The sequence below is a fragment of the Capra hircus genome, chromosome 7, assembly GCF_001704415.2.
Source record: "Capra hircus breed San Clemente chromosome 7, ASM170441v1, whole genome shotgun sequence".
NCBI lineage: Eukaryota > Metazoa > Chordata > Mammalia > Artiodactyla > Bovidae > Capra > Capra hircus.
The window spans coordinates 22712653-22727660 of NC_030814.1; the positions used below are offsets into that span (position 1 = coordinate 22712653).

Here is a 15008-nt window from a genome sequence, read left to right on the forward strand (position 1 = left end):
TTGAAAATGAGGTGAAATAAATAAGTTTCTTTCAGGATACAAAAATGGAATCTGTCCCCAGCACCCATGTACAAAGGAGATACTAAAACTTGTTCTTCAGGAAGAAGAAATAAGATGCCAGATAGAAGCTTAGAAACTCAAGGAGTCATAAAGTACAACAAAGTAAATATTTGAGTAAATATAAACACATATTAATCATATAATGTCTTAAGGAAATATATATTAAGTAGACACAATGTATGGAACATGCAGTGAGGCAGTAAATGATGTGTTCTCGGGTCCTTACATTGTCTAGGAAGATGTGTAATATAAATTACTAAATAATACATAAGTGTCAAGCTTATGGTGTGGAAGAAATGGAATAACAAAAGATAATCTAAAAGAAGGCAATAAAAGGAGAAACTCAATAAAAGAGAGATGGGACAAATAGCAAATAATGATACATTTAATTCCATGTATATTAGTAATTGTGTAACATACAAGTCAACTAAACTCTTTAATTACAAAAATATTAGCAAATTAGATTTAAAAAATAAATTCGTGCATAATTCGTTTTAAAAAATGTAAAAACACTTAGAATAAAATCTACATTATGGTTGCTTTCAATTGCTTTAATTTTGCTCTTTCCTACCTGCAAACTTACTCTTCTTGTAGTCACTATGCTTCAACCAGGCAGGCCTTTTTTTGGTCCCTAAGATATTCCAAGATAGTTCATGCCTCTGGGTTTTGCATTTTTGTCCCCTCTGCAAGCATTTGTTTCCCCAATTTCTGCAAAGCTGGATTCTCCTGTCAAATAGAAGTTTAAATAACACTCTTTTGGAGGTTTTCCTAAGGACTTCCTGGGTGGCTCAGATGGTAAAGTGTCTGTCTACAATGGAGGAGACCTGGGTTTGATCCCCGGGTTGGGAAGATCCGCTGGAGAAGGAAGGAAATGGCAATCCACTCCAGTACTATTGCCTGGATAATCCCATGGACAGAGGAGCCTGGTAAGCTACAGTCCATGGGTCCCAAAGAGTTGGACACGACTGAGTGACTTCACTTACTTCACTTAGAGGTCTTCCTTAGTCACCTATTCTAAAATATTCACCCATTTTAACTCCCTACCTAACACGATCTTATAGTTTATTTATGGTCTATTATTACTAAAATGTAGTAGGGACCATGTCTGCTCTATTTACCACAGGTTCCCCAAGTCTAGAACAGTGACTGGGACACAGTAGATACTCAATAAATACTTAAAGAATGAATAAAATGAGTTTAGGTTTTAAACCTTTCTTACAGTTTTATTGCTGTTGGTGTTGGCTGTTAAAAGAGTGAAAGTGTTAGTCGCTCATTTGTGTCCAACTCTCTGCGACCCTGTGAACCATAGCCTGTCAGGCTCCTCTGTCCATGGAATTCTCCAGGCAACAGTACTGGAGTGGGTTGCCATTTACTTCTCCAGGGAGTCTTCCTGACCCAGGAATTGAACCTGAGTCTCCTGCATTGCAGGTGGATTCTTCACCGTCTGAGCCACCAGGGAAGCCTCTGGCTGTTTAAAGACTTTCCTGATCCCAAAAGGTATCAAATGATATCAAGATCCCATTTATGTATGGTAGTGATCCCTGAAAGTATGCACTATGTAATGTGTAAAATTCATAGGAGTTTTTCCACCAGTAAGTCAGATATGTAGCATAGTCTTAGATATAACTATAATAACAAGTAAATAAAGAAAAGCTTCAAAGGAAAGCTCCTGAACTACTAAAAAGTTGCAATACACTTCTGGAGAACATGTTTGTTTGTATGTTTTTCCCACATTAGAAAGGTGAGAGTAATATAGGTGAATGTTATAAAACATAATTTTTTATGGGGAGGGGGGAGAACCCCTTTCATCCACTCCTAAGTAAAAAAAATTGAATTAAAAAAAAATTACCTTCTTACAGTTGTTTTAGAGTCGTAATTCCAGTAATGATGATTTATATATTTTGGTTACTTCCTTTTTTATTCTTTGTTTTATACTCACTTTTTCACATCAAAGCAATCACACCGGTCACATTTTCCATTAGAAAGACTAGCTTAATGGCTTCTAAAAAATAGCTAGATAATATACCACTAAGTGTATATGACAGAATTTGACCAATCTCTAATTGTTAAAGATTGTTCCTACTTTTTAAAATCATGATTAGTAGTCCTACAACTAACATTTTTGTCCATAAATCATTTTAAGGGCAGTTTAACTGAAGTGATTTTGGTCTATAACATTTATTTAAATGGTATTTCTCAAGCGGGAGAGGGTGGGCAACACAAAAGGGTCCCAGCCATTTATCTCTAATTAGGAAAACAATATACGTTGCAGGGAGGTGTGGAGATTACAAAGGCATTGACTGCATAAGCATAAGTTATTATATTAATTAAAGAAAAAGCAGTGGAAATTTCTTGTAGGAGCTAATCTGGAAAACATTTTGCAAAAAATATGGAGCTGGACTTTGAAAAAATGATAGGTCTTAATGTTTGAAAATGTTCCAGACAGGTGGAGGTGTTGAAGGAGATAACTATTTGTTGGTGTTCTTAAGTATCGGAGAAAGTTCTTACTCAGGACAACTCATCACAAAGCCTGAATAGTGAGCAACTTTGATTTTTTATCAAAGATTGGACTCCTAACTTCCTTGCCAGAAACAACCAAATTTCTTAATCTCCATCATCCACATCTTTGTTCCTCTTTCATTCTTCCCTTTTTTGTTCCTCTGTCAAAGACTCTCATCTAAGTAACGAAAATAGGTAAATTCCTCTTCTTCAAGGCTTGCAACCTTACACAACATTATAACTGTTGCAACCTTAAAACATGCATGCCTTTTAATCTTATTAAAACACTGCTTGTAACAGAGCTTTCACACTAAGAGAATTAGGAACATTCAAGGATATTAACTAAGTTATTTATCAACTTGCCCTACACCAAATAAGGAACACAGAGTCACATGATCTATTAAAAATGATTAGCAGATAATAATGACTGTGATTTTCTTTCGTGGTTTTATTCTGGCAGCAATAAATTCCACCCTAATAATTTCAATCTTATTGCCACATAGGAGGTGATGCTTTGTGAACCTCAACGAGGCTGCTAGTTCTAGCACAGTAAAACTCACGGCGTCAGAAATGAGAGTAAGACTTCACGGGATGTGTTGTCAGTGATAGACTTATAGCCACTTCCCTTTTCCACCTTTTCTTCCCTAAGGATAGCAGCTGCTTTCCACAGACACCCCAGTCGACAGACTCCAATTCCTCTCCCCCACAGTTACCATCTGCAGATGCCCAGGGGCTTGTCTGTTTACAACCTTGTCCCAAACAGCAGAAGCGGAACCCTCGGAGAAGTTCTGGATTCGTCCTCAATAGGACCTGTTTCACAAAATATTTCCCAGCCCCTCTCCACCTGTTTCCAATGTTAGTACTTAGGATATCTGTATCTTCTCTGTCACACTATGCATTCCCCAATACACAAAATTTAAAGTGAAAACTAATAAAGAGCAAATGCCCTGTGCATGTTTCTTTCAGATGACTCAGAACTTTCACGATTCCCAGGATCTTTCGACCATGTTTAGGTTGGGTATCATGCTCTTCAGGGACTTTGGTAAGGAAGGTGAAACTTAACATCTCTAACCACCATTGCCAACCCAACTTTAAGTTCTGAAGGTTCCTAGATTCCTGTTCCAATTCCAGCGTTTCCGACAAAACTAGACCCTAAGGCAAAAAGACATCCTCCAGATGAAACTGCAGATACAGTCAGGGATCCCTGAGCGGTGAGGTGAATTTCTGGGTTAAAAGTACTCTGTATATCCATTTTAAGTCTGTCACTAATACTATGTATAACCAAACAAAAGGAGAGAGTTGACAGGTACACTTAACACAACATTTTGAAGGTATATGGAAGTTGTCTTTGGGGGAGGGGGGAACACAATATTACAAGGAATCCGAAAGTTTGACTGGCGATGGATATTTTTCAATCTAAAAGGAAATCGTCCATACTGGAATGTATCAAATAGGCAGAATTCTCTTGCCAATTTCTCTGCTCTTGGTGGATGCAGTTCTGACTTCGGCTGGTATCTGAACAGGGCAGAAACGTCTCACGATCAAATTCCACTGCCCTGAGGAAGGACAGAGCTGGAGCACCCACAAAGCAAAGAGCAGAGACGACGCAGGGACGGGTCTGTAAGGATTCGAGTCTCCCAGAAGGGACGGCCAGAAAAATGAGAAGGTAGAAGGAGAAAGAAAGGGCGTGGCTGAGCTAAGGCACTTTCCCCGTCGTCTCAGAAAGAGTGCGGCTTAACTGGGGTTTTCTTCCGCTCGAAATCCGCTGGGTCTGGAGTCGACTCTCCCCGTGTCCACGAACCTGTATCTCCATCACCTAGTAGGGCCCTCACCACCCAATCTACCTCCGGATCCTCGCAGGCGCCGCACTAGCGCGCCGCCCGCCCACCTACCTGCGCTGCGCCTGCGCCTCCCCCACCTCTCGCGCTCTCAAGGTCAGCGCCGCCCCCGGCCTCTAACCGAGCACCCACGGAAGCGGCAATAGAGGACATCCTACGTCGCCTCACCTCTGCGTGGCGTGGGGTCGCCGGCGTTCGGCAGAGGGGAGGGACTTCCTGTCCCGCCGAGCAGAACTTCCGGCCGAGCCGGAAGATCCTCTCCCTCGCGGTGTCGCGAGGCTCCCGGCTGCAGGGTTGGGAGGGGAGATTCGGGACGACCCCGGTGTACTCCTGGGCGTCGGGTCCACGACCTTTTCTTGGCGCCATGGTGAGTCCTCCCGTGAGGGCTGGAGTGAGAGCAGTGGGGGGAAGACGGGGCCAGGAGGTCAGTCCTGTGCAGGGAAGCCGGCCGGGTGGCCAGCTGAGGATGGAGCGGGCGGGAGCAATGAGATGAGCGGTAGGGCAGGACCTTACCACCTTCCCCGGGGCTCTAGGACCCCCGAGGAAGCGAAGTCTGTCCAGCCCAGCCGCTGGATCTGTCCAGGAGTTCGAAATAGGTAGTTAGAATATTCATGGCCCGTTCACTGTGGACGGCCGTGGGGTCAGGTGGTCCCAGAGTTGACCTTGCCCGGTTGATTACCTCCTCCCTCCTCTCAGCTGTAGGGCAGTGGCCAAGAACTTCAGATCTCAGAAATGCTCCTGGCCTTTCCGGGTGGACCCAGTACCTCCCCTTCTTATAAAGGATCAACACGTGTCACTTAAAGAAACGGCCAAGTCAGTTTATCTTTCAGACTTGGCCCTTGGGAAATTGGAAAAGGTCTCAAAAAAAGGTCTGGACTGAATAAGGAGGGTCTTGATTGGAAAGGAATGTTGCAGGGGCGTGTGCGAGGGAACTGTTGGAGTAGGGAGAGTACCTTGACCATAAGATCTGTAGGAGCCTCAAATATTAGGCAAAAAGGGTTTTCTTTTATGAGGAGGAGGAAACAAGGCTAGAAAGAAGTGAGTGTGGGGAAGTGAGATGAAAGGGTAGTATGATTGGACTATAAATCAGAGAAAGTTTTACCCCCTTGACCAGACTTGTGAGGAAAAACTGTTGGAGGTGTATCCTGTTTCAGAGTGAGGGTTGGCCAAAGTTCAGGAATCTGGGGGAAGAGATCATATAGTTTGGGTAATATCTTGCTCCAGTTGATCTATGGGGACAAGCAGTTCAACTAGTCATTTTTAAAGCAAAGAATGGTAATTTGCAGGCACTGTGTCTGGCCTTGTTACAGGGCTTCCCAGGTGGCTCAGTGGTAAAAGAATCTTCTTGACAGTGCAGGGAATGCAGGTTGGATCCCTTGGTCAGGAAGATCCCCTTGAGGAGGAAATGGCAACCCACTCCAGTATTGCCTGGAAAATCACATGGATAGAGGAGCCCTGTGGGCTCTAGTCCATGGAACCGCAAAGAGTCAAATGCCACGGAGCACTCAGGCAGCCAGTTCTTGTATCTTGCTTCCCTAAGTCTTATGGAGACTGTTGGTTCTTTGCAGTAAGCTGTTTCCAGAAAGGTGGTGGTGGAAGGATTTCTTAACCTTTGCTGTTTTCCAATATGGCAGGGGTCTGGTTCAAAATTGTCAAGTTACTTCAAATCCTCGTCTGGAGGTCGTTCTGCCTTGGAATTTGGAGTTTGCTGTATTTTTTCAGGATCAAATGTTGACACTGGTCAGTTGTGTATGATGATTCACTTTTGAATGACTTACAGAAATGTAACGGACTGTGAAACAAAGGGACTTCAAAATAATGTGGTTCCTAATTGTATCAGCTAACCTCTTGACTCTTTTGAGGCAGTAGTGGGTGTGTATTCTTTAAACCTCAGTGAATAGTACAATTTGTAATTATTAAGAGTTTGTTGTGTTTTCTTCCTTTTGTACAATGAAATTAGACAAAGATAAGGAACAGAAGGACTAGAACGAACCAAAGATAATGACCAGCCTAACCACCTTCCTCTCTCCCCTCAACCCCCAGTTTTACAGAGGGAAAAATCTGAGGTTTAGAAAGAGGCAGTGGTTTACCTAAAGTAGCAGTAGTTTGGCACTTTTTCATTTTTTAACATAACAAGTAGGTAATACTTAGAATCTTTGTCAGTATGTTTGGCCAAACCACAGAATGGAAAGCAGAGCCTTTTTTATTTTACATCTTGATTTTTTTTTGTTTTAATCAATATAAACGCATGATCCAGATCAAAAATACTGAGTGTTGACTCGTAATTGTTTTTATGTTGTGAAAGTCAGTTGTTCAGTTGTCTCATCATGTCCAACTCTTTGTGACCCCATGGACTGCAGCACACTAGGTCTCTCTCTCCCTCACCATCTTTCAAAATTTGCCCAGGTTCATGTTGATTGCATCGGTGATGCCATCCAGCCGTCTCATCCTCTGATAACCCTCTTCTCTTGCCCTCCATCTTTCTCAGCATCAGGGCCTTTTCCAGTGAGTCAGCTGTTCACATCAAATGACCAAAATACTGGAGTTTAAATTTCAGCATCAGTCCTTCCAACGAGTATTCAGGGTTGATCTCTCTTAAGATTGACTGATTTGATCTCGTTTCTGTCCAAGAGACTCTCAGGAGTCTTTTTCCAACACCAGTAGTTTGAAGGCATCAGTTCTTCAGTGCTCCACTTTCTTTACATTCCAGCTCTCACAGCCGAATGTGACCGTTAGGAGACCATAGCCTTGGCTGTATGGACCTTTGTTGGCAGAGTAATGCCTCTGCTTTTCAACACACTGTCTACGCGTGTAGGCCTGTTATAGCTTTCTTGCCAAGAAGCAAACGTCTTCCGACTGCATGGCTGCAGTTAGCATCTACAGTGATTTTAGAGCCCAAGAAGAGTGGATCTGTCACTAGTAGTCGTGTGTAGTATAGTAGTAAGTAGTGTTAGTCGCGCAGCTGTGTCCAGCTCTTTGCAACCCCATAGACTGTAGTCTGCCAGGGTCCTCTGTCCAAGGGATTCTCCAGGCAAGAGTACTAGAGTGGGTTGCCATTCCCTTCTCCAGAGGATCTTCCCGACCCAGGGATTGAACCCTGTTCTGCTGCATTCCGGGCAGATTCTTTACTGTCTGAGCTACAGAGAAGTCCTGTAATCTGTCATTGCTTCCACCTTTTCCCCTTCTATTTGCCACAAAGTAATAGGGCCAGATGCCATGATCTTAGTTTTTTTTAATGTTTAGTTTTAAGCTGGCTCTCACTCTCCTTCACCCTCATCAAAAGGCTTTTTAGTTACTGTTCACTTTGTGCCATTCGGGTGGTATCATCCATATATCTGGGGTTGTTGATGTTTCTCCCGCCTGTCTTAATTCCGACTTGTACCTCATTAATCATGATGTGTTCAGCGTATAGATTAAACAGGCTGCTGACAGCAGATAGCCCCGTCGTACTCCTTTCTCAATCTTGAACCAGTCAGTTGTTCTGTACTGTCCTGACTGTTGCTTCTTGACCCACATACAGGTTTCTCAGGAGACAGGTAAGATGGTCTGGTATTCCCATCTCTTTTAAGAGCTTTCCACGGTTCTTTATGATCCACACAGTCAAAGGCTTTGGCGTGGTTGATAAAACAGAGGTAGATGTCTTTCTGAAATTCTCTAGCTTTCTCTGTGATCCAGTGAATGTTGGAGTTTGATCTCTGGTTCCTCTTCCTTTTCTAAACCCAGCTTGGGTTTCTGGAAAGTCTTGGTTTGCATAATGCTGAGTCCGTAGAAAATTTACTAAAGGAATGAAGCTATGTTTTTATTATACTTTTTGAATATTACAGACCAACTTTAATCAAATAGATTTTTACACCATTTAGGTTGGTTGTGGGTGAAAAGTAGATCAAATTCCTAGATTTATAGGAATCTCATGGCTTATTTTATCTATGTAGCATCCTGTTGTAACTTTACTGCTGGGATTGTGCTCAGTATGTTGGTTGGTTAAAAAAAAAAGTGAATCTCTGCCTTAATTGGAGTTAATGAGTTTTCTTTTTGGGAAATGGAGAAGGCTGTTGGGAAGAGATAATGGGATAGAAGTTAGAAATACATGACTAACACAGGGGAAAGAAATTCTGATGGGGGGATGGAGACACATAATAGGTGGCTTCAACTGAGTTTTGAAAAGTTAAATTAGGACACTCAGTTCAGTTCAGTCGCTCAGAGTGTCCGACTCTTTGTGACTCCAGGCCTCCCTATCCATCACTAACTCCCAGAGTTTACCCAAACTCATGTCCATTGAGTCGGTGATGCCATCCAAGCATCTCATCCTCTGGCGTCCCCTTCTCCTCCTGCCCTCAGTCTTTCCCAGCATCAGGATCTTTTCCAATGAGTCAGCTCTTCACATCAGGTGGCCAAAGTATTGGAGTTTCACCTTCAACATCAGTCCTTCCAATGAACACCCAGGACTGTTCTCCTTTAAGATGGACTGGTTGGATCTCCTTGCAGTCCAAGGGACTCTCAAGTGTCTTCTCCAACACCACAGTTCAAAAGCATCAGTTCTTTTGTGCTCAGCTTTCTTCACAGTCCAACTCTCACATCCATATGTGACTACCGGAAAAACCATAGCCTTGAGTAGATGGACCTTTGTTGACAAAGTAATGTCTCTGCTTTTGAATATGCTGTCTAGGTTGGTCATAACTTGCCTTCCAAGAAATAAGGACACTAATTCTTAATAATTAGGACACTAATTCTCAATTTAAGTTCACATAGGATTCACCTGTGATACTTGATAAAAATGCTTATCTGGGCTGCCTTATTGAGGGAGTGGAGTCTCATAATTTAATTTTTAATGAGTTTTACAATTAAGCCTCAAACTTGTGGTCCTGAAAGCACTTTGAAGGAACTCTAATGCAGCCATTAGAAACTTTGATAGGGATATTGAGGTTTTTGTGCTGAGTGATAATCATACATGTGGTTTGTTGATGTGTTGGATTACATTAATGGATTTTGGATTGTTGAACTAGCCTCAAATACCTGGAATAAATTCCACTTTGTTGCGGTGTATAATTCTTCTCATATATTGTTGAATTTGATTTGTTGGTATTTTGTTTAGGGTTTTTGCATCTATGTTTATGAGACATACTGGTCTGTAATTTTTTGCTTTTCCTTGTAATCCTTTGCTTGATTTTGGTATTGGGGTACTTCTCTTAGAATGAGTTAGGAAGTGTTCTCTCTGCTTCTATCCTCTGATGAAAGAGATTGTAGAGACTTGGTATAATTCTTCCTTAAATGTTTGATAGAAGCACCAGTGCACCCTACTGGGCCTGATGCTTTTTGTTTAGGAAGGTTATTATTGATTCAATTTCTAAGTAGATATAGGCCTGTTCACATTGTCTATTTCTTGTATAAGTTTGGGCAAATTGTATCTTTCAGAAATTGGTTCATTTCATCTAGGTTATAAAATTTGTGAGCATAAACTTGTTCATAGTGCTTCTTTATTATCCTTTTAAGAGAGGGTCTGTAGTGATATCCTCCCTGTCATTTCTGATATTAATAATTTGTGTCCTCTCTTTTTTCCTTACTTGATAGGGCTAGAAATTTACCAATTTTATAAATCTTTTCAAAGAACCCTAACTTTTGGTTTCATTGATTTTTCTCTGTTGATTTCTTCTTTCAGTTCCATTGAAGATAATTCATACTATTTCTTTTCTTTTGCTTACTTTGGATTTAGTTTGCCCTTTTTCTTGCTTCATAAGGTGATGCCTTAGGTGATTTAAAACCCCTTCTAATACATGTATTTAGGGCTATAAATTTCCCTTTAAGCACAGCTTTTGCTGCATCCCAGAAAATTTGATAAGTTGTGTTTTCATTTTCATTTAGTTCATATATTTTCTCTTGATTTCTTCTTTCATCCATGTGTTACCTAGAAATGTGTTGTTTGGGCTCTGTGTGTTTTGAGATTTTCCAGTTACTTTCTCTTATTGGTTTCTAGTATAATGCCGTTTTGCTCTGAGGGCAGACATTGTATGATTTCTATCCTTTTAGATTTGTTAAATGTTTTATAGCTCAGAATGTGCAATTTGAAGGGTGGATTCTGGTCAGGTTTCATCAGTTTGCCACATGGTGGCAGAGATTTGGGTCTCTTCTCAATTCCCTGACTTTTCCTCCACTTTACTCCTTTCCAAAAGAGGCTTAGTTCAATTAATAGTAGATACTATTTTCTTGGATAGCATTTAGTTGGTTGAAGGTTGATTCTTGAGACTGATTTATGCCTTTGTCTCTGTCCACTTTTTAGATAATTAATTTGCTTGCTTTGGGATAAAAACTTAAATATAGTTGATTTTAGAAAATCAGACCATTTTCTAAAGTGTTCATTTTTTAAGAGAGAATTTATTATTTTCCTGTTACGATTTTTGAACACCAACTTGCCCTGCTGTTGTTTAGTCGCCCAGTCGTGTCTGACTCTTTGCAGCCCTATGGACTGCAGCACACCAGGCTTCCCTGTCCTTCGTCATCTCCCAGAGTTTGCTCAAACTCATATCCTTCAAGTCGGTGATGCCATCCAACCATCTCGTCCTCTGTCGTCCCCTTCTCCACTTGCCTTCAATCTTTCCCGGCATCAGGGTCTGTTCTAATGAGTTGGCTCTTCACTTCAGGTGGCCAAAGTATTGGAGTTTTAGTTTCAGCATCAGTCCTTCCAGTGAATATTCAGGACTGATTTCCTTAAGGATTGACTGGTTTGATCTCCTTGCAGTCCAAGGAACTCTCAAAAGTCTTCTCCAGCACTATAGTTCAAAAGCATCAATTCTTCAGTGCTTAGCCTTCTTTGTAGTCCACCTCTCACATCCATGCATGACTACTGGAAAAACTATAGTTAGAGGAACTTTGAAGAAATAAACCTGATTTGTAAATAGCGCTCCTACTCTTTGTATACTACCTACTCTTGAGTTACAGGAAAAGAAAATTTCTAAAGTCCCGGTAAAATGAACATTCTCATGGTTTTAACTGAAATGATTGTCCCTTTTGTTTCACCAAACACTTGAAATTCGTGCTCTTACCTCAAAAGTATTTGTTGGATCATTCGTTCATTGTCTGTTAAGCAGTATCTGTATGTCACATGCTGTTCCTGGCAACAGAGACATAACTCTATAAAACAGAGACTTTCTTGTCTTTACGGATCTTAGGTTATATTGAGAGTCTGATGATAAGCAATTGAGATATAATGTTTGTTAGTCGTGGTGAATAACAATAAGAAAAGATACAACAGAGTTAAGGAAATGATTGGGGTGATGATTTTAGATAGGGCATTCAGGGAAAGCCACAGAGAGAGGGTGACACTGGGACACATTTGAGTTCAATATACTTGCTGTCTTTGAAAATCTGTTTATGATTGCACCCCAAAAAGTGTTGTAGTATCAGGTACAAAGTTCATAGTGTCTTTAACTATAGTGTGAATCTTTCAGTAAAGTCATGTATGATTACTTTTCGGTATAGTGAACAGAAAAATGATAGAAAAGTGTTTTTTTAAATCTTATATTAATAGGTGATACTACGTTTTACTTAATAGATTGCATTTTTTATGCCACATATTGTTAGTCTTTTAAGTTATTACAGATCTTGAGAGAATACAACTTGTTCACTCATAAGTATTCTGAGCTTACAGAGTATCTTTTACTTACATTAAACAGACTTAGTAATTCTGTTGTTGAAGTAGATTAAGTATATTTTGTGTTTTGACCATAAACAAAAAAGATTTAGAAAAACCTGAAATAATTTCAGCTTTTGATACTTCAGTATTGAAGTTCAGAATCTTGATAGCTGATTGTAGTGTTTTATTTATTTTTTAAAAGTTGTGTTAAAACCAGCTGCTCAAACATTCGTATCTTTAAGAATGACTTTGGGAAGAGTACAATAAGTATATGGCATTGAAAGTCTACTTGAACCAGAACTAAATGACCTCTATAGTTTGTTTCAAGGTCTGTGACTCTCAGTATGTGGATTTGTGAATATTATTGATGTACTTTTACTTGAATGTACATTGAAGGGACCAAGGAAGGAATATTCAGTGTGTATGGAGTTTAAGAAGGATTTAATAAAGGATTGATTGGTCTAGGTCTTTAAGTGTAAGTAGAAGTATGTTGGGTGGATAAGAAACTGAATTTTAAGTACTTTTCCTCAATAGCAATAGTAGCTACGTTTATTTAGAGTTAATATTTATCTGCTCTACTTAACTTCTCCTTATCTCCCTGGAGAAGGAGATGGCAACCCACTCCAGTATTCTTGCCTGGAGAATCCCATGGACGGAGGAGCTTGGTGGCCTACAGTCCACGGGTCGCAAAGAGTCGGACACGACTGAGCCGACTTCACTTCACTTTCACTTTCACTCAACTAAACATTTATGAAGTAATCACTCTTGGGCTTTTTCCCCCCTAACCTCCTACTGTTTTTTTTTAATCTCCATATTTTACCTACTTTTTTTTTTTAACCTCTGTTTTACAGATACATAAATGGAGGCACAGTGAGATTAGAGTAACTCACCCAAAATTGTATATCCAGTGGTGGTGAAATTTGACTTCTAAATCAGGCTATTTGACCACTGTACTCTTGTGCCAGTCTTACTGTTTATCTTTGATAAATTTTAGCTTAATGAAAGGATTGAATTTCAAAAACATTTTCCTATAGAAGTATTACTATAATTAGTGATTATATTTCTAGAAAATCGTTCTAACCTAGTTACTACCCAGTATCGCATCTCATGGTATTAGAGAAATTAATTACTGTCATGAAAGCTGTAATGATTGGCATTTCTAACTCAGATGCTAAATACATCTGACTCTGCTGTAGTAAGTCACAATAAGGATTCTTTCATATCCCTTTTATCTTAACTGGTACTCCTTCACACCGGAGCATGAATTTCCCTTAGGCCTGGGGATGAACTTCTAGTAACACTGATAAAGTGAGGAACAATTAGAGAACTGGGGATAAGGACCTTTGGTGAGTTAGAATTTCTTCAGTGTAAGCCTGCAGTGTTTTAAGTTTCTTCCAGGTGTGTTTCGTGTGTCACAGCCCTCTTTTCTTGAGGGCTCTCAGGACTGGCTTGCTCCTTTTCTTTTCGCTTGGATTACCTACTGCTTGCACCTAGAACTGTGTTTCCCCCCAGAGCTGCAGAGAAGAGCGTAGTCTTGTAGAGTATCTTGCCTTCCTTTGCAGACGTTCAGCACACTCTGGTAAACGTTTTTATTGCTAGTAGAATTTGTATAAGTCACCTCCCCATGTAACTTTGGACTAACCATAAACTAGTTAGCTAGCTAGCTAGCTAGCTAGCTATTTATTACAAAGATTCTTTAGGGAAAAAAATGGAAGTCATTGATGATAGTGATCAATCTTTGCAATAAGTTCTTGGGAGTAGGGAGGTTTGGATTGTGAGGGATGACATGGAAATACTTAGAGGCCTTGGGAGACTTTTCTCCAACAGTAGAAATTACTTATGAAGAAGAAAGTTCAATAAGCCCCATAGTATAAATATATGATTATAGACTGCCATCAGTTAATGTCACAGATAAGGCACTTCAAAGGCTATGGCTGTTTTTTAAATAACCTTATACTTTTAATCTTTTTGATAAGTAATACACAACCCTTTGAAATAGCAGTCTTGAATCCTATTTTTATATATAGTTTTTAACGTCTGCCCTTTACACAGTGGTTCGCTGACTTTTGCTATCTTTCACCTGTTGATTGCCACTGTTTGCCTTCATGCAGTGATCTGCTTAGAAAAAGCAGTGCCGCAGTTTCCTGCTTTCTTTTCCTGAAAAGGAAAAGTCAAAGTGGAGGATTCCGCTCGAGCAAAACTTCATTAACTTGAGTGTTTATTAAGTATTTTTCTCATTTCTGAAGATTTTGGCTATTTTTATGGTGAGTATAAATGACTGACTGGAAAATAGTTCCAGTTCTTTATGGTTTTTGGGCGTAGATATTTGTGTTCTCTGATTGCAGTCATTTGTTTCTGGTTACAGGCTTGTTTAAAAGAGAAGCCATGCCTTATTTTCCTCAAAAGTTTTGCTTTTATTAATAGCTAATTGATTAGTAGAATTTTGCTTCCATTTAAGTTTGTGCCTACTGCCTTCCTGCTCTGTTCCCTATTTTCTTAATTAACATTAAGACAGTGAAGCCTCACTGTGTCATTTATTCCTAGACAGTTTCATTGTTTGGATAGGTCAGTTGTTTCATGTTGAATATACTAATCTTTCCCTAATCCAATTTTTAAGACAGAAAGGAAGTTGAAAGGAATCTAGAATAACTGCAATTAGAATTAAATGTCAAAGAAATAAATTTTCCAGTCAGGAGGGACAGGAAAGAAAGCTTTGGTTAAAATTTGTTGTAGTATATGTAGTAAGTTTAACTGTGATATTCGTTCTTTAAAGCCATTTTTTAAATTTGATTTGAACTAACACTTATTTTTGAGTTTGATAGTTTCTCAGTCATTCCCATCAGAAGTTGTTAAGATTATCATAGTTCCTAAAAATGTTTTCAGGTAATAAAGAAAATAAAACATTTAATAAAAGAGAATTGACCACATAGCTGAGATAAATTAAAAAAAAAAAAGGAGAGACTAGAACTTTCGGCATTCACAAG

General features: G+C 39.8%; 1 protein-coding gene across 4 annotated transcripts in view; it reads left to right on the forward strand.

Moving 5' to 3' along the window:
* Window positions 4615–15008, forward strand: part of TMEM161B (transmembrane protein 161B) — a 72723-nt gene continuing 62329 nt past the window's right edge. For 2 of the 4 annotated variants that reach the window (XM_018050049.1, XM_018050051.1), the window contains exon 1: window positions 6119–6137. In XM_018050049.1, the coding sequence (XP_017905538.1) occupies window positions 6126–6137 (12 nt within the window). In that variant the 5' untranslated portion in view covers window positions 6119–6125. Of the gene's footprint in view, window positions 4765–6118; window positions 6138–14102; window positions 14289–15008 lie in introns of those variants that run through there. The other 2 variants (XM_005683416.3, XM_018050050.1) reach the window with 2 other exon arrangements.